Source organism: Macaca mulatta, chromosome 3 (genome assembly GCF_049350105.2).
Source record: "Macaca mulatta isolate MMU2019108-1 chromosome 3, T2T-MMU8v2.0, whole genome shotgun sequence".
Classification (NCBI taxonomy): Eukaryota; Metazoa; Chordata; class Mammalia; order Primates; family Cercopithecidae; genus Macaca; species Macaca mulatta.
In genome coordinates, this window is record NC_133408.1 from 36,950,424 (window position 1) to 36,974,263 (window position 23,840).

Genomic DNA, 23,840 nt, shown 5'->3' on the forward strand with positions numbered 1-23,840 from the left:
CTGGCAGCATAACCTGAGTTATGCCCCTCCTTCTTTCAGGGGCAGAGAAGGGCTTCAAGAAAACTTCTCCAGTAAAACAAACCATCATCTCCCTATTGATGGAGAGTTCCTGATTAGTCTATTTAGAAATAGCTCTAAAGGGGCTACAGACCTCAGAGAAAATTCCCTCAACCTTTGTCGGGTGGAACAGGTTATGGATTTTGGGATAAAAGAGATCCAAGTTGGTGTTTCTCACGTCAACACCCTTCTCTGATGGGTTTTTCAAATTCTGATCCTCAGAACTCAAGGATTCCCCTGAAGAATCCTAGGGTTATCCAGGGGGAAGGAGGAGATGGTTGAGAAATCTGGGTTCTCGGCGTCCACCCTGACTTCACGTCCCAGAACAGCTCTGCTTGTGTGGTTTGTTCTTTGGGGTTTCATACAGATTTTATTTGGATAAATAGCACTGTTGCTAAAAAGGAAGAGGAGGAGGAGGAGGAAGAGGAAAAAGAAAGAAAAAGCAGGAGAAGGAGGAGAAGAAGAAAAGTAGAGGAAGAAGAGGAAGAAGAAGAGGAAGCAGAAGAAGAGAAAGGAGAAGAGGAAGAGGAGGAAGGAGAGGAAGAGGAAGAAGAGGAAGAAGAGGGGGAGGAGAAGAAAGAAGAGGAGGATGAGAGGAGGAGGAGGAAGGAGCAGAGGAAGAGGAAGAGAAAGAAGATGAAGGAGGAGGAGAAGGAGGAGGAGACGGAGAAAAAGAAGAAATAAGAAGGTGGAGGAGAAGAAAGAAGAGGAGGAAGAAGAAGGAGAATAAGGGGGAGGAGGGGAGGAGGAGGAGAAGGAGAAGAGAAAGAAGAAGGAGAAGGAGGAGAAGGAGAAGAAGGAGAAGAAGGAGAAGAAGAAAGAGGAGGAGGAGGAGGACAGCCTGAAATCAACTGAATTGTAATTTAAGAGGATCTCCGGCCTAAAGAACTTCCCTAGACCTAGTGGCAGAAAGAGTGACTGAAGAAGAAGATAGCCTGAAATCCACTTAATTGTAATTTCACAGGATCTCCGGCCTAAAGAACTTCCCTAGACTTAGTGGCAGAAAGAGTGGCTTCCTGGAGGAGGCAGCTATTGCATCTAGAAATGAGACAAGTGGAGATGTGCTGATTTTCACACTCAAGAGTTTAGTGTCAGGAACTGGGACCAGCAGAAGACTTCTTCAACTTGTGAGACCAAACTGTGTGCCAAACACACTGGCTTGGCTAAAATATCCCAAATAAGAAGGTTGCATTCAAGGGCTATAAAGAAAGGAGGCACCAAAGCGGAGAGTGTCATTTTTTCAAACCTAGTCTTGGAGGGAGAATCGTCTCAAGGAATCTGGCAGGTAGAGAGCAGTGGCTTTAGTGAGAAAAGTCCAGCTCCTGCACCCCAGTGATTAACCTGAGACGATGAAGAAATGGGCGTGCAGGAAGCAGCCTGAGGCCAAGAAAACCAGCCAGGGACTCTGCTGGCCATATGTTCTTCCAAATTCTACTTATACTTTCTCACTATTATAATATATCTCCAGGGAAACATAACACAGGAGAAAGTTCCAGGAGAGAAACTTGTAAGTCCCTGCTACAGGGTAACTTCCTCAAATCCTAGGTAAAAACAGCATAGAAATCTCTCCTGCTTATGCAAAAAAAAAAAAAAAAAAAAAAAAAAAAAAAAAGAAAAAGAAAAAGAAAAAGGGAAAAAAGCTCCTCAGCATCTTCAAAGCTCAACTCAAGCGTCCCATGCTAAGTCCCAAGTCCCACACGAGCAGGCATGGGGTGCTAGCATTGAGGGGTGCTTACAGGGTCAGCCACTCTGCCCCAAGGCTTACGGTTCAGTATTCCAGCAATCCTAGGGCACAGCTATTACTTTCATTATTGCCATCTGCAAATGAGGAAACTGAAGCCAATAGCTAAGTAGTAAAGCATAAAGCCAGAATTTGAACTCAAAACTACAGGACTTACAAAGCTCATGCTCCTAACCAAAACACTATTGCCAGCTATGCCACTGACTCCATTCACCTGAATCCCGGTGGATTGTTTACAGATCTGTCTGCTTCACTAAACTGTAAGTGACCTAAGCACAGCTCACGTGATTTATCCCCGTGTCTCCCACAGCGCTTAGCACAGTGCCTCACACGTGGCAGGTGCTTAATAAATATTCTGTGAGTCTATTTCCCACCCAGCAGCCAGAGTGATCCTTCTCAGATATAAATCGTCACTCCTCAGCTCTCAATCCTTCAGAGGCTTCTCATCACAACTAGAATAAATCCCAAAGTTCTTACCATGGCCCCATGATCTGGACCCCGCCATCCCTTCCACTCCCTTCTGCACCATTTGTTTATTTGGCTCTGGCCCCACTGACTCTCCTGCTATTTCTTTTCTCTTTTCTCTTTCATTTCCTTTCCTTCCTTCCTTCCTTCCTTCCTTCCTTCCTTCCTTCCTTCCTTCCTTCCTCCCTTCCTTCCTTCCCTCCTTCCTTCCTCCATCTCCTTCCTTCTTTCCTTCCTCCCTCCCTCCTTCCCTCCCTCCCTCTCCTTCCTTCCTTCCTTCCTCTCTCCCTTCCACTCTCCCTCTCCTTCCTTCCTTCCTCCCTCCCTCTCTCCCTGCCTCTCCTTCCTTCCTTCCTTCCTCTCTCCCTTCTTCTCTCCCTTCCTCTCTCCCTTTCCTTCCTTCCTTCCTCCCTCCCTCCCTCTCCTTCCTTCCTCCCTCCCTCCCTCTCCTTCCTTCCTCCCTCCCTCCCTCTCCTTCCTTCCTCCCTCCCTCTCCTTCTTTCCTCCCTCCCTCCCCTTCCTTCCTCCCTCCCTCCCTCTCCTTCCTTCCTCCCTCTCTCTCTCCCTTTCCTTGCTTCCTTCCTCCCTCTCCTTCCTTCCTCCCTCCCTCCCTCCCTCCCTCCCTCCCTCCCTCCCTTCCTTCCTTCCTTCCTTCCTTCCTTCCTTCCTTCCTTCCTTCCTTCCTTCCCTCCCTGTCTCCCTCCCTCCCTCCCTCCTTCTTCTTCTCTCTCTCTCTCTCTTTTTCGACAGGCATGGCTCATTGCAGCCCGACCTTCTGGACTCAGGCAATCATCCTGCCTTATCCCCCTGAACTACAGGCACATACCACCATGCCTGGCTTATTTCTGTAGAGATGCGGTTTTTGTCAGGTTACCCGTGCTGGTCTCAAACTCCTGGACTGAAGCAATCCTCCCACCTTGGCCTCCCAAAATGCTGGGATTACAGGTGTTAGCCACCAAGCCCAGCCTTCCTGCTATTTCTTCGAAAACAAAAACAGAAACAAAAAAACATGCCTCCTGCTTGTGGCCTTTGCAAGTGCTTTCCCCCTGAGACTTGCATGGATGGCTCCTTTCATCCCTTCAGATCTCTGTTCATGTGTCTCCTTCTCAGAGACCTTTCCTGGCCACCCTATTTAAAGTAGCAACCCTCATGTTCTGTCCTCACGCCCTGTCTTCTCTTCTTGAGAACACTCATTTCTACCAAGTATTTATGCATTTGTTTTCTGATTACAATGTTAGTTCCACCACAGCAGGGTTTTAGTCTTGAGCTATGTATCCCTGGAAAAGAGCCTGGGGGCCAGGCGTGGTGGCTTACACCTGTAATCCCAGCACTTTGGGAGGCCAAGGTGGGCAGGTTGCCTGAGTCCAGCCTGGGCAACATGGCAAAAAGCTGTCTCTACTAAAAATAGAAAAAGGGAGGCGGGTAGGAAAAAAATAGAAAAAAGGTAGCTGGCATAGCACGTACCTATAGTCCCAGCTACTTGGGAGGCTAAGTTGGGAGGATCACCTGAGCCTGCAAGGCCAAAGCTACAGTGAGCTGTGATCACACCACTACACTCCAGCTTGGGTGACAGAGTGAGACTCTGTCCAAAAAAACCCCAAAAAACAAAAAACAAAAAGCCTGGTACCTGGTGGCACTCAATAAACAGAAAGAATGAATGAGGCTGGGTGCAGTGGCTCATACCTGTAATCCCACCACTTTGGAAGGCCAAGGCAGGTGGATCACTTGAGCCCAGGAGTTGCAGACAGCCTGGGCAAAATAGCGAGACCCCTTTTCTACAAAAAAAAATTCAAAGAATAGCCTGGTGTGATGGCGGGCACCTGTAGTCCCAGCTACTTTGGAGGCTGAGACAGGAGGATCGCTTGAGTCTAGGAGGTCAAGGGTGCAGTGAGCCAAGCCATGATCGCACCACTGCAGCCTGGGCAGTGGAAGACCCTGTCTCAAAAAAAAAAGAAAGAAAGAAAAGAAAGAAAAGAAAGGAAGGAAGGAAGAAGGAAGAAAAGAGAGGAAGAGGAGGGAAAGAGGAAGGAAGGAAGGTGGGAAGAAGGAAGGAAAAGGAAAGGAAAGAAGGAAAAGAAAAAAAAGAAAGGAAAAGAAAAGAAAAAAGACAAAAGAAAGATGTAAATCTCCTTAATTCATTTGCGCAGTGCGCCATTCCAGGAGCCCCACAGGGTCTGAGTGCGCATGCACAAGGCGACTCTGGACCCAGAGGTGGAAAGCCGTACTGGGTCGGTCCTTGTGCGCATGTCTGCCCATGCGCATAGGGGATGTAGGCGCTGACCCGGTAGCGCTAAGCACTATGGGTACCGGCGCAGGCGCATGGTGGACGCAGGACCCCCAGAGGCTCTGTGTCCTCCATTCCCTCTCACCTGGCTGGCACGAAGTTCTGGGAGACCATGTGCATGTGCTTGTACCTGCTTTATGGGGGACCTGAGCCCTGGTGACATTTGTTTCCCCCAGAGTAGCCCTTGGACACCCCTCACCTCGAGTTGAAGGTCTCGGCTCCTCATGACCGCCATGTTCTTCTCCTCACTGAGCTGTGCGTAGCGCATGGCTAAGTTGTAGTTGTCGTCCTTCACCTTGACCAGCTCGTCATTGTAGCTGTCCCGCTCTTCCTTCATCTTGTAGTACCGCTCCTGGAAGGTCAGCAACTCCACGCGCGTCAGCGTCATCTGCTTTTTCTCATCCTCCAGCTGCCGCAACCTGGCCAGCAGCTCGCAGCGTTGCAGATCCTTGGCCTTCATCTGCTGCTGCAGCTTGATGACCTCGTTCATCAGGAAGTGCGTGAGGCCCTCGTGGCCCTCCTCCACTGTGGAGAGGGGGCACCCAGTCAGGCCTGAGGACTGGGAAGTGGAAAAAGGAGGTTCCAGACGCAGGGCAGGTGCCATTCATTCACTCACTCACTCACCAACGTTGTGCCGAGCTCTTTACTCACTCTGCCCACGAGCTACTGGGGATTCAGAGTGAGCAAGACTTACAGCTTTGGCCCCGGGAGAGCTTATGGTGTAATAAGAGAAACGCATTTTTAAAAAATAAAATGATCACCACAAACAGAATTACAGACCGTGAGGATTTCACAAAGTAAAGGTAGATGGAGCTATGAGAGTGTGTGGCAGAGGCCCAGATCCAGCCTCGTGGGCAGAGGGGGTTGGAGAAGGCTCCTGATGGTTGAGGTACAATGTTAAGTTCGGGAGGGAAGAGGCATTCTAGGAAAGGGGAACAACATTGCCAAGGCCATATGGGGAGAAGGGAGGAACCTGGCATATTTCAGGAACTGAACAAAGACCAAAGTGGCTTAAGGAGAGAGATAGAAGAGAAAGGTGAGGCTGGGGGTGTCAGCAGGGACTGGATCATGAAGGGTCCTTGTGGGCTGCATTAAAGACCTGGGTCTTTTTTATATTTTAAAACAGGGTCTCACTCTGTCACCCAGGCTGGAATGCAGGGGCATGATCATAGCTTATTGCAGCCTAAAACTCCTGGGTTCAAGCAATTCTGTGGCTGCAGCCTCCAAAAGTGTAGGAATTTCAGGCATGAGGCACTGTGCTTGGACAAGACCTGGGTCTTTACAAAGAAACAATGAAAAACCACCAGAGGGTTTTAAATAAGGGAGGAAGAATGGAGAAAGCACTGAAACAGATCGGGAATTGATATAGAGAGTTGATGGGGTTGTGAGAGTCTGGACTGTGGGAAGTGTTGGGGAGGGAGAGAAGACTGATTCAAGAATGTTATAGAAAGGAAGATTAAGAAAGCAAGATGCTCAAGGGCTCTGGCCTGTGAGACACTCCAAAGAATGCAGTCAAGGCAAGGACAAGATCTACTGGGTAGAATGAACTTGAGTTCCACTCGGCGCCATTCGTGGGGGATGGTCCGTGAACACCCACTTCTCTTGGCTCCTGCTTCACTTTGCCCCTGTTAACCTATCTTTCATCATCAAGCAAAATAAGTGGTTGACAGACCCCAGTTCTATATGTCATAGATTCACAGCTTTAGAACCATGCCACTACTGAGGACACACACACACACTCATACGCCCCTCCTATTAGAGTCCAGATGTTCCCAATGGCAAAAGCACTTACCCACAATAGTGGAGAATCTCCGGGTGGGCTCTTTCCCAGTCACCAGTTTGTACAGCTCGGGGTAATAAAATTCCAGGCTCTCCAAGAAGACCACATAGCCCCTTTGCCCCTTGGTATGTAGAATGTCCAACAGCCGGCCTAGGGGAAAGACCAGATCACTCTGTGAGAATACATACCTGATGGAACACAAGTCCCTGTGGCTGGTCTCATCCTGGACTTGTGTCCTTCAGTCAACTCTAAGAAGACAGTCTCCCCACATTCTATCACTTCTGAGTTGTATCTTGGAGCCCAGATGACGTAAATCAAAGTGCCAGGCCCCCCGCAGGGATTCGTTGAGCATTCGTTTTCTTTTTCTAATAAATTGGTAGAACCAGGATAAATGGAATTGCCGCCCCAGTTTTGAAGTTTCCCAACTGACCAGGGCCAAAATGAACCATGTAGGCACCAGGTCTTCTATGACTGAAGGAGGTTGGAAGCACGATAAAAATTATGGAATGATATATGGTTCTCTGGGATTGAGAGCAGGAAGATAAATATTTGGGTGAGGGGCTAGGAAAAATCATAGGAAGCAGGGATAGTTCTAGGCTTTTCTTTGGGATTATGACACAACCTGGAAACACCTTAAGTGTAATTTCCCCAGCAGGTCCCAGTTTCTATACTATTGATTCCGCTTATTGCTTACATTTCTGGGCCCTTCCTTAAACATTTTATTTTCAGATATTTCTTCTGAGATATAGAAGAAGAAAGGTAGGTCTTAAAACTCGACCTTTTCCTTAGGACGGATGGAAGAAATACATTTGATGTGATGTCAACCCCGATGGTTTGGTGAAGCTGCCTGTAGTACTGTTTTGAGAAATATTCCAAAGTTACATCCAAGCTCAGTGGGAAAACATGCTGATTAGTGATGTCTGCCATGGATGCCAGAGAGTCGCAGCTGATGAGCCATTTACCACCAGCCACGCTGGGGGACAGTGATTATCAAACCTTCTAAACTGATCCGTAGAAAGAAAAACATTTAACATTGTGGTCTAGTGACCACAAACAAAGATAACTCTACAAATACATGTGTATACACATGTACATAATATACAATTAAAACAAGCTTCATAAACCATATTTATTACCTTTACTGAATATGATAAAGTGTCCTACCCACCCCCCCCCCCGGAAGTCAGGCTAGAAAAGCCTGTGGCACCCTTCTTGGAATAATATTTTTAAACAGATAAAGTACATCAGATTACAAAAGAAACCAATTATAATAAAATCCAGTTATCAAATATTAAATAAATTTGTGTTTCAGTAACGTACTTCTTTATTAATGCACTAAATAACAAGACCTCTTGGCAGATCTAATAAGTACTGTAATTTTGAAAGAGAGATGAGTGTAAGTGGCATTTTGAGAGATTTGCAGTAGCTGTAGTGATAGGAAGAGATCTGTAATTTTCATTGTTGCCTAAGTCACAGGAGTTATTAATCACTACTGTAATTCGTGGCCTCCTGACATTTGCAATTGAGGGCAATGCTAAATTGCTGTTGAGGTTAGTAAAATAAAGACGGCATTTCTTCCCCACTCCCAGCTTACGTATTCTTTGCGTTCTATACACAGACAGCTTGAGTTCTATACACAGATGAGTGGGTGGTGGTCTGTGGACCCCAGTTTAAAAATCCCTGACCTAGAGCAACCTCATTTTGGTACAGCTACCAAAGGGTATGTCTGGAAGTTGCCTTGTGCTGTAGCCCTCCCTCTCCCACAAAGAGGTCCTAAGGTTACCTGCCCGGTTGATCTTGGACGGCAGCATAGGAGCATTAAGCACTTCATCTTCATCCTGCTCATCAATGACCTTACACTGACGCAGGTAGGGCGTGAGCTTGGCGGGGTTGATGTAGCGGCTGAGCATGTGCCGGTTACACTCCACATTCTCCCACAAGGCGTCCTCTTCATCCTTCAGTGTCTCCATGTAGTCATCCATCTCTGGCCCTCCTCCTTTTAGACATAAACCCCAACAAGCTTAATAAAAGAGTCTCACCGGAACAGCTGTATAAACTCCTCTGGAGTGATCTCTAGAATATATTAAGTTAAAAAAAAGTCCCGTACAGTAAAGTATATATGGCATTTTACCTTTTATCTAAGAAAGGCGGTATGAATATAAAAATATGTATTTCCTTATACACTAAACATAAACAATGGAAGTTTAAGCCATAAAATTTTTAAAAGATTATTTATAGGGCAGAGAGGGAAAATCCTGCGGTTGCAGTCTACCCTTTCCATCCAAGTTTTTATGTCTTACTAAAAATGTATAGTTCCCTAAACAATATATGCTATTGGTTTTTGTTTTAAAATTTCACATAAATGGTGTCATACTGTATATTTCCTTTTTCAACATGTTTTTCTCCCTCTACATTTTTTTTTTGAGATTTATCTAGGTGGATACATACAGATCTAAGTCATTCATTTTTAAAAACAGCTTTATTGTGATATAATTCACATACTATACAAGTTAACTTTTTAATATGTTCAATTCAGTGATTTTAGTATATTCATAGAATTGTGCAACCACCACCACAATCAATTTAAAAACATTTCCATCATTTCAAAAAGAAGCTCCTCACCCTTTATTAGCCACTCTCAATTTCCCTCTAATCCCTGCCCCTCCATCCCGTGTAACTACTCATTCACCTTCTGTCTGTATAGATTTGCCTTTTCTGTACATTTTATACAAGTGAAATCCTACAATTTATGGTCTTTCATGGTTGGCTTCTTTCGCTTAGCAACTTTTCAAGGTTTGTTCCTGTTGTAGCATGTATCAGGACTTCATTTATTTGAAATTGCTCAGTGATTTTTTCATTGCATGGACACACCACATTTTGCTTGTCTGTTCATTCACTAATGGACATTTGAGTTTCTGCCTTTTGTCTATTATGAACAATGCTGCTATGAACGTTCATATACCAGTTTTTGTGTGACTGTATGTTTTTATTTCCCTTGGGTAGATACGTAGGAGTGGATTGTTAGGCCATATGGCAACTCTATATTTAACATTTTGAGGAACTGCCAAACTGTTTTCCAAAGCAGCTGCATCATTTTACATTGCCACCAGCAAGCCATGAGGGTTTTAATTCCTCCATATTCTTGCTAACACTTGTTATTGTCTGCCTTTTTTTATTACAGCTCTCCTACTGAGTGTGAAGTAGCATCTCATTGTGGTTTTGATTTGCATTTCCCTAATGACTAACGATGTTGAACATCTTTTCATGTGCATATTGGCCATTTGTGCATTGAGAAATGTCTATTCAAATCCTTTGCCCATTTTAAAATTGTGTTGTTTGTCTTTTTATTATTGAGTTGTAGGATTTTGTTATGTATTCTGGATGCAAGCCACTTATCAGATATATGACTTGCAAATATTTCTCTCATTCTGTCAGTTGTCTTCCCTTTCTTAAAAGCATTGTTTGTAGCATAAAACTTTTAAATTTTGAGGTAATTTATTTTTTTCTTTTTTTCACTTGTGCTCTTGGCATGTATCTAAAACACCATTGTCTAATTCAAGATGATGAAGGTTTACTCCTGTTTTTTTCCTTTGAATATTATACCTTAGTTCTTACGTTGAGGATGATCCATTTTGAGTTAATTTTTGTGTATGGTGTGAGGTAGGGGTCCAACTGCATTCTTTTGTGTGTGGATGTCCAGTTGTCCAAGCACAGTTTGTTTGAAAAGACTATTCTTTCCCCATTGAATGATTTTGCTACCCTTGTTGACAATCAACTGACCATAAAAGTAAACATTTGTTTTTGCACTATTGATTCTATTCCATTGATCTATATGTGTATCCTTATGACAGTACTACATTGTCTTGATTATTGAAGATTTGTAGATTTGTAGTAGGCCTTGAAATTGGGAAGTATGAGTCTCCCAAACTTGTTCTTTTTCAAGATTGTTTTGGCTATTAGGTGCCTTTTACAGCTCTTACGGATTTTGGGATTAGGATGTCAATTTGTGCAAAAAAATGCAGTTGGTATTTTGGTAGTGAATCTGCTGAATATCTAGATCAATTTGGGGAGTACTGCTACCTAACAATATTGAATCTTCTGATCTGTGAACATGGGGATGTCTTTCTTTAAATCTTCTTTAATTTCTTTCAGCAATGTTTCATAGTTCTCAGTGTACAAATCTTGCACTTCTTTTGTTAAATATATTCCTAAGTATTTCATTATGTTTGATGACATTATAAATGGGAGTTTTTTTCTTAATTTCATTTGTGGAATATTCATTGCTGGTCTATAGATATATAATTTATTTTTGTATATTGACCTCGTATTCTGCAACCTTGTGAAATCATTTATTAGTTCTCATAATTTGTTAGAGACACCTTATGATATCCTATATATAAGATCACGTCATTTGCAGATAAAGATAGTTTTACTTCTGTTTTTCCAATCTGGGTGCCTTTTATTTTTCTTCCTTGCCTAATTGCTCTGGCTAAAATACCTCCAGTACTATGTTAGATAGAAGTGTTGACAGCAGGAATCCTTGTTTTGTTACTGATGTTAGCGGACAGCATCCAGTCTTTCACTGTCAAGTATGACATTAGCTGTAGGCTTTTGCTTTTGCTTTTAGAATAGATGTCCTTTATCAGGTTGAGGAAGTTTTCTTACCTTCTTGGTTTATTGAATGTTTTTACCCCGAAAGCGTTCTTAATTTTGTCAGATGCTTTTTCTGCATTTATTGAGGCTGCCGTGTGGTTTTTGTTTTTTATTCTATCGATATGGTTACACTACCTGACTTTCAGCTGTTAAACCAACCTTATATTCCTGGCATAAATCCCATGTGGTCATGGTATATAATTCTTTTTATATGTTGCTGGATTTAATTAGCCAGTTTTTAAAAATAGGATTTTTGCATTCATATTCATAGGAGATATTGGTCTGTAGTTTTCTTTTCCTGTGATGTCATTGTCTGGTTTTGATATCAGGGTATATCAGGGTATTTCTTTTCCTGTGATGTCATTGTCTGGTTTTGATATTGGCCTCAGAATGATTTAGGAAGTGTTGCTTCCTCTCCTGCTTTTTGGAAGCGGCTTTTAAGAATTGGTATTAATTTTTCTTTTGTTTGGTAGAACTTACAAGTGAAGACAGCTGGGCATGGGTTTTTCTTTGTAGATTATTTTTACAAATTCAGCCTCCTTACTTATTACAGGTCTGTTCATATTTTCTGTTTGTCTTGAGCCAGTTTCAGTAGTTTGTGTCTTTCTAGGAATTTGTCCACTATATTTAAGTTATCCAATTTATTGGCAGCAATTGCTCACAGTTCCCTTCATAATTCTTTTTATCTCTGTAAGTTCAGTTATAATTTCCCCCCTTTCATTTCTGATTCTAGTAATTTGCATCTTCTCTTATTTTGTTGATATATCAAAGAACCAACTTTTGGTTTCATTAATTCTCTGTATTCCTTTTCTATTCTCAGGTTCATTTTCTTCTACTCTAGTCTTGATTATTTCCTTTCTTTTCATTGCTTTAGGTTTAGTTAGCACTTCTTTTTCTACTTTTGTAAGAGAGGAGGTAAAATTGCCTTTGCAAAATTTGTAACAAAAATTCTGACAGTGAAAGAGATCTGACGTAACCAATTCCATCTTGCTTCTAACCTCCAAGCTGTCCTTGTTCATTCCTGGGCAGAGGCCAAACTGATTTTGGGAGGAACTTAGTTCATAGATTAATGTATTATTCTGCTGCTGTCAGATGGAGTGTACTACAGATGTCTGTTAGGTCTGATTTTTTTTTTTTGAGACAGAGCCTCTCTCTGTCACCCAGGCTGGAGCGCAGTGGTGCAGTCGTTACTCACTCCAGGTTCCGCTTCCTGGCTTCCCGCCAGCGCGTCTGGCTAATTTTTGTATTTTTAGTAGAGACAGGGTTTCATCATGTTGGCCAGGATGGTCTCGAATTCCTGATCTCAAGTAATCCACCTGCGTTGGCCTCCCCAAATGCTGGGATTACACGTGTGAGCCACCAAGCCCAGCCAGGTCTGGTTTGTTTATAGTGTTGTGCAAGTCTCTTATTTGTTGATCTTCTGCCTAGTTGTTCTATCCATTATTGAAAGTAGAGTAATAACGTCTTCAACTCTTTTTTTTTTGTGAGACAGAGTCTCACTCTGTCACCCAGGCTGGAGTGCAATGGCGTGATCTCGGCTCACTGCAAAGTCTGCCTCCCGGGTTCAAGTGATTCTCCTGCCTCAGCCTCCCGAGTAGCTAGGATTACAGGCGCCTGTCACCACGCCTGGCTAATTTTGTATTTTTAGTGGAGACTGGGTTTATCCATTTTGGCCAGGCTGGTCTCGAACTCCTGACCTCAGGTGATCCACCTGCCTCGGCCTCCCAAAGTGCTGGGACTACAGGCATGAGCCACTGCGCCCAGCCAACGTCTTCAACTCTTATTGTTGAATTGTGTATCTCTCCCTCCAGCTCTGTCTGTCTTTGCTTCATGTATCTGGGGCTCTGATAGGTGCACATGCTTATAACTCTTATAGCTTCCCAGTGGATTGACCATTTTATCATTATGAGATGTTCTTTAGCCACAGCCAAATTTCTGGACCTGGGGATTTCATATGTGGTGGGATGGGTGAGTGTGCTGGGGGCAACTGAGCTAGAAGGTGGCATTGGTGTAGCCATGGAGGTTGGAGCTCAGCCAGGGTGAAGAGACATGCAGGCAGGTCAAGGCTATCAGGGCAGAGAAGAGACAAGCAGAGGAAGCTGGTCTTCCAAGTGGCACCATGGCGAGACCACGAGGTTCCATGAGAAGCGGATGGCCGGGGTCATCTCTCTTGGTGCATAACTCAGTTCCCAACCTCATGAGCCTTGGCCTTCTGTGGTGTCTGGTCCTTGTTGTAGGCCTTCTATATCCCTCCACCTTCCCCATTAATTTGAGCCATTAAATTTTTTTAAAAAATTATTTTTAGAGACAGAGTTTCGCTCTGCCACCCAGGCTGGAATGCAGTGGGGCAATCCTAGCTCATGGCAGCCTCAAACTCTTGGGCTCAAGCAATCCTCCCATCTCAGCCTCCTGAGTGGCTAGGACTACAGGTGTATACCTCCACCCCTGGCTATTTTGAACCTTTTTGGTAGAGACAGGGTCTCACTACAGGCATGCACCACCATGCTGTAGTTTGCCCAGGCTAGTCTCAAACTCCTGGCCTCAAATGATCCTCCTATCTCAGCCTCCCAAAGTGCTGAGATTACAAGCATGAGCCACCACTCTTGGTCAATTTGAGATATTTCAGGGGTGATTTTGTTCCCTGCAACCCAAGTGCCTTGAGTAAAAATGTCTATTTGCTGTCATGAGCAAAAGTTATATTTAAAGTAATTAAAAATGAGGATTTGGTCTGTATTCAATCCAATGAACTTTGCACAGATGACAACCTCCTTAGTTCACTGCCTTAAGTCCTGACCTCTACAAGCCTTTTGCTAACACATGGCACTGGCCACCTGAGTCATAGCCAGCAACATCATAGACATGCCCACAACAATGGCTCATTCTGACAACATGACCATGTGATCATTTGCATTCACAAAGGAAAATGTACTTGCTTTTATTATTTTCAAGAAGTGGACAGCCTAAGAATTTTATTCAACGAATTATTTATTGACTAGGTGGCAGGCACTGCTGGTGTCTCTCCACACTACCCCTTGACTTCCTGCTAACGGAACCCCCCTTTTTTTCCCCCCAAAAAACCAGGCAGTCTGATGCTTCAGGGAGGCTGAATATCTTTTGAGCTGCAAAGAGCGGCCGTCGTTTGGTCTCTACCAGTAGTGTAGAAACAAGCCGGTGAAGTGCTTTTGGCCATGCAACCTGCAGGAACACGCACTGGGGGCGGCTCTGGAGGCTTTCCTTTATCTTTAACAGGGATACCTTGTCCTTGGGCTTTTGGCTGTGTGAGTGTGTAAAGATGGATGTGATAGTTTGGGTCACTGCACCTCAGCCCGTACCCCTCGGGTGACATCAAGGACCGAGGGTCTTTCCAGCTCTCTGCTCTGCCGTCCTGAGGATTCACCCTGAGGTGAGGACTGGAAAGATCCTTGGTCCTTGATGTCATCTCCTGGGCACTGAATGAACCAGCACTGGGCTCCTCCCACCTCTGGACTCCTGTAAAACATAAATGCTCTTTGTTCCAAGCCTTGTGAAGTTGAGTCAACTGTGATTTGCAAGCCCAAAGCCTCCTAACTAGTAAATACATCTACTTAGCACAAAGACTTGCTCAGCGCCATGAATGCACAAGAGAGCTGAAAGTCAGGTGTTAAGAAGCTTACACCTTTTGCGGGGTCAGAAGGCACGTGCCTAGGAATTAAACAGCAGTTCAAGGCAAGAAGACGGGCAGGTCTGGATGGACCAAGAAGCATTACTTATCAGCCTTCATGAACAAGGAGGTTGTAGTTGACACATGCCAACCACCTGTTACAAGAGTGCTCAGTGACATAGAAAGCCTTCCTCCCGGGACTGGGGTGACCCGGTGCAGCCACCTCAGCAGCCTGTCAGCTAAGCAGGAAATAACTAGGGCAAAATCTTTCTGAAGCAGAGATGAAAGGGACGCTCCTACCTCATCATAGCTCTCTGCAGCCTCGACCTCCCAGGCTCCAGCAATCCTCCTACCTCAGCCTCCTAAGTAGCTGGGACTATAGGCGCACACCACCATGCCCGGCTAAGAGACCCTCCTACCTCAGATGCAGTGAAATCACAGACCCTGGATCTCGTTGAAACCTGTCCCATCGTTAATGCCCCTGTGCAGCACAGTTGCTTAGCAACCAGGGTGAAGAGGAACTTAGGAAAGCTGACCAGTTTGTGAGTGCCTGGAGTGAAAGGGCCTCTTCATCCTCAGCCGACTTGAGTGAGAAGTGGCTCTGTGCTGAGCACTGTGCTGGGAACAGAGGGTGCAAAGACATTTCCCACACAGCTCCTGAGCTGCAAGCTGCTCAGAGGTTGGTGGTAAGTGTCAGCCGCCCACACAAGCCCCGGTGGGAGGAACAGCATCCTCTGGAACCCTGCAGAGAGGGCAGCCGCACGCCCTGCTGGCGGAACAGGAAGTGCTTCCCCTCTGGGCTGCACGTGTGCCAGGCATCGGGCCCGACCCTTTATAGAAATTATCTCATTTGGCCGGGCGTGGTGATTACACCTGTAATCTCAGCACTTTGGGAGGCCAAGGTGGGTAGATCACTTGAGATCAGGAGTTCAAGTCCAGCCTGGCCAACATGGCGAAACCCAGTCTCTACTAAAAATACAAAACATCAGCTGAGCATGGTGGCGGGCGCCTGTAGTCCCAGCTACTCAGGAGGCAGAGGCAAGAGAATCACTTGAACCCGGGAGGCAGAGCTTGCAGTGAACCCAGATCGTTCCACTGCACTCCAGCCCTGGCAACAGAGCAAGATGCTGTCTCAAAATTAAAAAAAAAAGGAAAGAAATCATCTCTTTTAGTGACCACAGCGGCTCTGAGAGGTGGACGTGCTCACCCTTGTTTTGTAGACAAGGAAACCAAGAAGCAGAGAACCCTAGCGACTTGCTGAGGGTCATACAGCAAGTCTAACTGGGATTCCAGCCCAGGCCTCCTCCACGTGAAGACCTCCCTGAGGTTCCCCTCCTTAGAGAGGTGGGAGCATTTCGAGCGGGAGTTTGCTAGGCAGAGGGAGAGGCAAGATAAAGCAGCCCGGTGAAGGGTGAGCTCATATCACAAAGACCCGGAGCCATGATCTGGGAGCATCTGTTCTCACTTGGAGTGACAGAGTAAGGATGCTCTTGCACCTCTGTCCCCAGCAGGGGCTCACCTGCAGACATTTGTTACTGGATGGAAAAAACCCACAAGGACTGGAAAACAAGTCAGTTTCACCTAGTAGGGTTGAACATGCAGACCACACATGCCAGGAGTCCCTTTTAGATATCATCCCTAGAGAAATTCTCCCCGTGTACATCCAGAGACCTGCGCAAGAATGTTCCACAGCAGCGCCCTGTACCCAAAACCAGAAACCACACACAGACCTCGTGCAACAGCGTGGATAAATAAACTGTGTATTCAATGCTGGCGTACTCCCCAGAAGTGAAAATGGAAAGAAATATGACCATGTGCATTAGCACAGGTGGACCTCAGGAACATGACGTTGAGTGAAAAAGCAAGCCACAGAAGATGCATGGCATAAAATTGTCTATAAATACTTCAAAAACAGGCCGGGCACAGTGGCTCACGCCTATAATCTCAGCACTTTGGGAGGCCCAGGTGGGAGGATTGTTTGAGGCCAGAAGTTTGAGACCAGCCTGGAAAACACAGCGAGACCCCATCTCTACAAAAAATAAAAACAAATTAGCCGGGCATGGTGGCACACGCCTGTAGTCCCAGCTACTTGGGAGGCAGGAGGATCTCTTGGGCCTAGGAGGTGGAGGCTGCAATTAACTATGATCGTACCACTGCATTCCAGCCTGGGAAACAGTGAGACCCTGTCTCTAAAAAATTAAAAAAAAAAAAAAGTAAAACAAGGTTGAGTGAGATGGCTCATGCCTGAAATCCCGGTACTTTGGAAGGCCGAGATGGAGACTGGGAGTTTGAGGCCAGGAGTTTGAGGCCAGCCTGGGCGATATAGCAAGACCTCATCTCTACAGAAAAATAAAAACTTAGCTGGGTGTGGGGTTGCGTGCTTGTAGTTAGTCCCAGCTACCCAGAAGGCTGAGACGGAAGGATTGCTTAAGACCCGGAGGTCGAGGCTGCAGGGAACTATCGCCATACCACTGCACTCCAGCCTGGGAGACAGAGCGAAACCCTGTCTCAAAAATCATTTTTTTTGGTAAACATACAAAAGGAAACCCTACTGTTAAAGATATACGGCAAAACTATACCAAGAAACAAGGGACTGATGAAAATCAGAATGGTGGCTTCCCCTGGGGAGGGGCAGCCAGGCAGATGTGATGTTGGAAGGGCCCTGGGGGACACTGGTGATACAAGGAATTATTGTTATGCTTCAACTGGGGACACGAGTGTCCATGTCATTGTTCTCTGTCTCGTGGATACACATTATGTATACATATTTATATGTATGAAATATCTCATGGAAAATAAATCTATGGAGAGTGTAGCCAGCCTCAAAAGAAAAAAAATGTCTCAGACACAATTCGAAATGAATTTTACCTTCCAGCACTTCTCTCTAACTCAGCCTGACTCAGCCTCATCACTGGGACGAACCCGGCGGCTCTGTCAAGCTCTGGGCAGTTTCTTTGAAGGCAGTTTTCTCAGAAATGCTCCCGGAGGCCCCGAGGCTCTGAACTTTAACAGCCTTGCAGGTTGGATGGCCCGTCCCTACCTAAGTCTTAGCCAGAGCTTGTCACAACCCGCAGCTCGGACCCAACCTTCGGCAGGATTTGACTTCCAGTGTGAGACAGGTCCTAGGCCACACGAGTCTCTCTGCAAACGGATGAACAGCAAGTGCCAGGCCCCCAGGCCAGGCTCCACAGGAAGGGCTGTGTCGCTCACCTTCCCTGGGAACCAAAGGATCTGGAGGTGACCCACCGGAGGATGAATTCCATGAGAGCTGGTGGCCTCATGTCCTGACTCACTCATTCAAGACCTCTATTGTGGCTTCCTCTTGCTGTTATGATAAAGTTCCAATCATTTTTTATTTTTATTTTTTGAGATAGGGTCTTACTCTGTTGTCCAGGCTGGAGTGCAGTGGCGTGATCTCAGCTCACAGCAGCCTCTGCCTCCTGAGCTCAAGCAATCCTCCTGCCTCCGCCTACTGAGTAGCTGGGACCACAGGCAAAACCACCATGCCCAGCTAATATTTTAAAAATTGTTTTTGTAGAGATGGGGTCTTCCTATGTTGTCGAGGCTGGTCTCAAACTTCTGGGCTCGAGTGATCTTCCCGCCCTGGACTCCCAAAGTGCTGGGATTACAGGCATGACCACCATGCCAAGCCACGATCAACCTTTTTTTTTTTTTTTTTTTTTGAGACAGAGTCTTGCTCTTTTGCCCAGGCTGGAGTGCAGTGGCACCATCTCGGCTCACTGCAGCCTCGGCCTCCTGGGTTCAAGTGATTCTCCTGCCTCAGCCTCCTGAGTAGCTGGGATTACAGATGCCCACCACCATGCCTGGCTAATTTTTGTATTTTTTGTAGAGACGGGGTTTCACCATGTTGGCCAGGCTGGTCTCGAACTCTCAACCTCAGATTATCCACCCGCCTCGGCCTCCCAAAGTGCTGGGATTTACAGGTGTGAGCCACCATGCCTGGCCCATGTTCAACATCTTGATCTTGATCTTGAGGCCCTGCGACGTTTGCCTTCTGCCAGCCCCACAATCTTATCACAACTGCATCCCGGGCCCGCCAGCCTTTTCTCTGATTGTCTCCCAAGCTCCAGCTAGTGTCAGAGCCTGATCCCTGCCCCTCCCTCCCTTCACTACCCGAGCCCCTCCGCCAAGTCTTAGGTTACCCTCACTTGCCTTTTTTCCAATATAAAGGAACGGCCAGGCACAGTGTCTCCTGCCTGTAATCTCAGTGCTTTGGGAGGCAGAGGCAGGGGGATCGCTTGAGGCCAGGAGTTTGAGACCAGTCTGGGCAACATAGCAAGGCCCTATCTCTATAACAAATTTAAGAATTCACCACATTTGGTTGTGTGTGCCTGTGGTCCCAGCTACTTGGGAGGCTAAAATGGGAGGATCACTTGAGCCAAGGAGGTGGAGGGCTACAGAGTGTTATGATCACGTCGCTGCACTCCAGCCCCGGTGACAGAACAAGACCCTGTCTCTCCATGATGTAGAGAGGTATAGAGGGGATAACAGATGCTGAGTACCTGGCATGGAGGGGTGCTCACACACAGGGGCTGCTATCCCGTCATTGGGGTGTGACTTTCACACTTTCCGGCCGGATCTTGTCTTCCCTCGAGCCAGGCTCCCGTTGCATCTGGACTTGCAGTGCTCGGGATCTGAAAAGGAAGAGATAATCAGCCTTGGAGCGGGAGGCAGAGGATGGAGGGAAAGGGAACCGTTCTGGGATCAAAGCGATGCTCTGCTTGGGAGGAAAAGGCCAGGAAGTCCTGAGGGGTGCGTCACCCTCGATGACATTGGCAGAGTGGACCCCACACCAGGGGCTACAGGGGGAGAAAGGCTTCTGTCCCACCCCGTGGAGTGGACAGCCTGGGAGGCCACTGAGACAGGCCCCAAGAGCCGTGGGGATGGGGAGGAGGGAAGATGGCAGCCTTGGGCATGCTCATGACCAGTGTGGAAGATCTTTGATGAAAAGGCTTTGATGGAAACCTCTGTAGACTGGAGCCGCTCTAATCAGTGCTAATTCATTAGGTCAAAAGCAGCAAACCCTGTTCCCAGACCCCGAAGAGTTCCCGTCACTGTGAATTATGTCTTTAACCTCCAGCCTCCCGTGGATTTGGGCAGGAACACGCGGGGGCCCACACACGCTGTATTTCCCAAGGGCGGTGTTCCTTACGGTGACTGACGAGGCCACTGCTAATGTCCCACTCAGCCATCTAGGAGCCCAGCTGGGGGTTTGGGTTTTTTGGGGAAGGGTCAGTTCTCCTTCTAGAGAAAGGAGGGCAGGATCTCACTCTGTTGCCCAGGCTGGAGTGCTGTGGCACAATCATGGTAAGAGGGAAAGGTGGGGTTCAAACCCTGGTATGGTGGAAAGAGCCTTATGCCAGTCCCCAAAGCTGCTTGGAACCTGGTGGGCGGCGGGCCTCAGGCTGCTGCTGTAGGACGGCTGCATTCAGGAGTGACAGGGACCCTGAGCCGCTGATGTTTAATCAGGGACTTGCTTGGTTTTGGCTATGAAGACTAATCGGAGGTGACATGAGATCTCCCAGGGCTGACAGAAGCTGTTCCTGTTGGGCATCGGCTGGGGTTGGAGTGAACTGTCAGAAGCCCTCAGCCCCGGGGAGGTGGTGGCGACAGGCATCTCTGGAGGACACCATCTCCCTGGTCTCCTCACGGCCTTCCTGCCCTGTGGCTGGGACAGGGCTGGGGGCCGGGGCTGAGTGGGGAAGGGAATCACAGAACCAAGGGCCTCTGCAAAGGCAGCAGAGCAGTGCACAGGCCAGTCAGCAAACGCAAAGGGAAATTATACCGTCTGCATTTTTAAAAAAAGAGAATGTGTTTATCATCAGAAAAAAAAAGGCTTTAAAAAAATTATAAGGAAGGCTTCAATTGTGGCCAGGCATGGTGGCTCATGCCTATAATCCCAGCACTTTGAAAAGTTGAAGTGGGAGGATTGCTTGAAGTCAGGAGTTCAAGACCAGCTTGGGGCAACATAGCGAGACCCCATCTCTTAAAAAAACAAAAAATTATCTGGCCTGATGGCATACACCTGTAGTCTCAGCTACTCAAGAGGCTGAGGTGGGAGGATCGCTTGAGCCCAGGAGGTTGAGGCTACAGTGAGCCATGATTGTGCCACTGTACTCCAGCCTGGGTGACAGAGCAAGATCATGTCTCAAAGAGAAAAAGAAGAAAGGTTTTAATTACAAGAAAGGAGAAACAGGGCTGGGCGCAGTGGCTCACACCTGTAATCCCAGCACTTTGGGAGGCCGAGGTGGGCAGATCAGCTGAGGTCGGGAGATCGAGACCAGCCTGACCAACATGGAGAAACCCTGTCTCTACTAAAAATACAAAAATTAGCTGGGCATGGTGGCGCATGCCTGTAGTCCCAACTACTTGGGAGGTTAAGGCAGGAGAGCCGCTTGAACCCGGGTGGCGGAGGTTGCAGTGAGCCGAGATCGCGCCAATTGCACTCCAGCCTGGGCTGCAAGAGCAAAACTCTGTCTCAAAAAAAAAAGGAGAAACAGGCTTGAACAACTCCCCTTGCTATTCTACCCCTACCCCCTACCCACTATGTCAATGTAGGTTGGGGAAACTGAGGCACAAGAAAACCAATACTGAGGCTGGGCTGTTTCTGCCCTTAGAATTTTTTTTTTTTTTTTTTTTTTTTTTGAGACGGAGTCTGGCTCTGTCGCCCAGGCTGGAGTGCAGTGGCGCGATGTCGGCTCACTGCAAGCTCCGCCTCCCGGGTTCACGCCATTCTCCTGCCTCAGCCTCCCGAGTAGCTGGGACTACAGGCGCCCACAACCGCGCCCGGCTAATTTTTTGTATTTTTAGTAGAGACGGGGTTTCACCGTGGTCTCAATCTCCTGACCTTGTGATCCGCCCGCCTCGGCCTCCCAAAGTGCTGGGATTACAGGCGTGAGCCACCGCGCCCGGCCTGCCCTTAGAATTTTGATGACAGCATTTGGGAACTTGGTCCTCAGGTCAGGGAAGGTTTCTAGGATTAAAAGTCAATCTCTTGACCACTTGCAAGACTGGCTCAGAGGTATAACATGCAACTGACCAAACATCATCCCTCGTGCTTACAGACTATCTGGGGTGTGCCAGACACTTTGTTAGACGTCACTGACGAACCTCCAGAACTCTTTGAGGTAGGCGGTATTATCATCACCACCACCACCTTACAACCAAGAAAACAAAAGCTTAGAGAGGGCTAGGCACGGTGGGTCATGCCTGTAATGCCAGCACTTTGGGAGGCTGAGGTGGGCGGATCACTTGAGCTCAGGAGTTCAAGACCAGCCTGGGTAACATGGCAAAACCCCGTCTTTACAAAAAATTAGCTGGGCATGGTGGCACGCACCTGTGGTCCCAGCTATTTGGGAGGCTGAGGCAGGAGGATCACTTAAGCCTGGGAGATCGAGGCTACAGTGAGCCAAGATGGTACCATTGCACTCTAACCTGGGTGACAGAGGGAGATCTCTGTCTGAAAACAAAACAAAACAAAACAAATGCTTAGAGAGGTTCAAGTTCATATACTTAGCATAAAGTTGGGATTTGGACCCAAGGTTTTCTGACTTCCCCTTGATTACTACTATATAGCATCTAGAATTGCTTCTTATTTTTTTAAGTTTACCTTTTTAAAGGGTTGTAACCAGAAAGTATATGTGCAAAAGCTCTCTGAAATGTCACTTTTACATATAAGCTTAAGACAGAGTGAAAACCGTGCTCTGAGATGGCAGATACTGGCTCAAGGTTAAAAAGAACAACTATTGCTTCTCAAAAGAGGAATCAATTGCTTAGTGCACTGTAGATTCCTCATGGTGGTGTTTTCCAAGTACAATCAATGCCCATTCACCACACAATGAAGCCTGCTAGTTGACAAACAAAATGCTAGTTTTTCTTCTTTTCCTTTTTTTTTTTTTTTTTTCCTTTTTGAGACGGAGTCTTGCTCTCATTGCCCAGGCTGGAGTGCAGTGACACGATCTCCACTCACTGCAACCTCTGCCTCCTCGGTTCAAGTGATTCTCCTGCCTCAGCCTCCCAAGTAGCTGGGATTACAGGCATGCACCACCATGCCCGGCTAATCTTTGTATTTTTAGTAGAGATGGGGTTTCATCATGTTGGCCAGGCTGGTCTCGAACTCCTGACCTCAGGTGATCCAATAGCCTTGGCTTCCCAAAATGCTGGGATTGCAGGCATGAGCCACCGTATCTGGCTGGCAAATGTTGGTTTTTGTTGCCTCTCACTTAAGAATAAATAGATAGACAAGGATCACTTGATGGTTGAGGAAAGTCTCCACATGAAAGGCAGAGATCAAAAGGGTCATAGGGACACAAGGAACCTGCTAGAAGCAGACAATGCACAGAACAAGAGAAAATTTTAAAAAACATAACCTGGCTAGCGCAGTGGCTCACACCTGTAATCCCAGTACTTTGGGAGGCTGAGGTGGGAGGATTGCTTGAGCCCAGGGATTCGAGGCCAGTTTAGACAGTATAACGAGACACTGTCTCTACAAAAAAATCAAAAAATTAGCTGGGCATGGTGATATGTACCTGTAGTCCCGGCTACACAGGAGGCTGAGGCAGGAGGATTGCTCAACCCCAGGAGATTGAGGCTGCAGTGAGCCATGTTTGCACCACTGCACTCCAGCCTGAGGCAACACAGTGAGACCCTGTCTCAAAAGAAATCCTCAAAACATAACCTGATAATTAAGAATCATTTAGAGATGAGATGAAGCATTGTATCCATAAAGCAATGGTGCTAAGAAGAGGAACAATCAAAGAACAAGGTATTAGCAATTAAAAATAAGGCAGCAGAAATTTAAACTCAATGGAAGGCTTGGAAGATAAAGTTGGGGAAATTTCCTGAAAAGTTAAATAAAAAGTTAAAGAGAAGGAAGATAAGAGGGGAGGGAATGAGATCAATTTAGAAGGTCTAATATCCAATAAATAGAAATCCTAAAAAGAGATGACAATGACTGTGTCTTCTTGTTATATATCTTCTGGGGATAGAATATAAATCAAGGGATGAAATTATCAGAGAAATAATATTAGAGAATTCTCTGAATTTAAGAGCATGAGACTTCAGACTTAATAGGCCCTTTGAATATTAGTACAATCAGTGGAAAAGAACCTTCTCAGTGCACATTGTTCCAAAAATTCTGGCCACCAGGGAATAAGAAAAGACCCTACAAGCTTCCAGAGAGAAAACCTCAGGTCACATG

At 46.4% G+C, this 23,840-nt stretch overlaps 1 protein-coding gene across 9 annotated transcripts in view; it reads right to left on the reverse strand.

The window, feature by feature from the left end:
- Window positions 1-23,840, reverse strand: part of CARD11 (caspase recruitment domain family member 11) — a 138,924-nt gene that overhangs the window by 35,598 nt on the left and 79,486 nt on the right. For 6 of the 9 annotated variants that reach the window (XM_015133205.3, XM_015133201.3, XM_077995994.1 and 3 more), the window contains exons 2-5: window positions 19,144-19,275; window positions 8,111-8,323; window positions 6,340-6,477; window positions 4,747-5,072 (exon numbers count right to left, since the gene is read on the reverse strand). In XM_015133205.3, the coding sequence (XP_014988691.1) occupies window positions 4,747-5,072; window positions 6,340-6,477; window positions 8,111-8,323; window positions 19,144-19,150 (684 nt within the window). In that variant the 5' untranslated portion in view covers window positions 19,151-19,275. Of the gene's footprint in view, window positions 1-4,746; window positions 5,107-6,339; window positions 6,478-8,110; window positions 8,324-19,143; window positions 19,276-23,840 lie in introns of all 9 variants that reach the window. The other 3 variants (XM_077995998.1, XM_077995996.1, XM_077995997.1) reach the window with 1 other exon arrangement.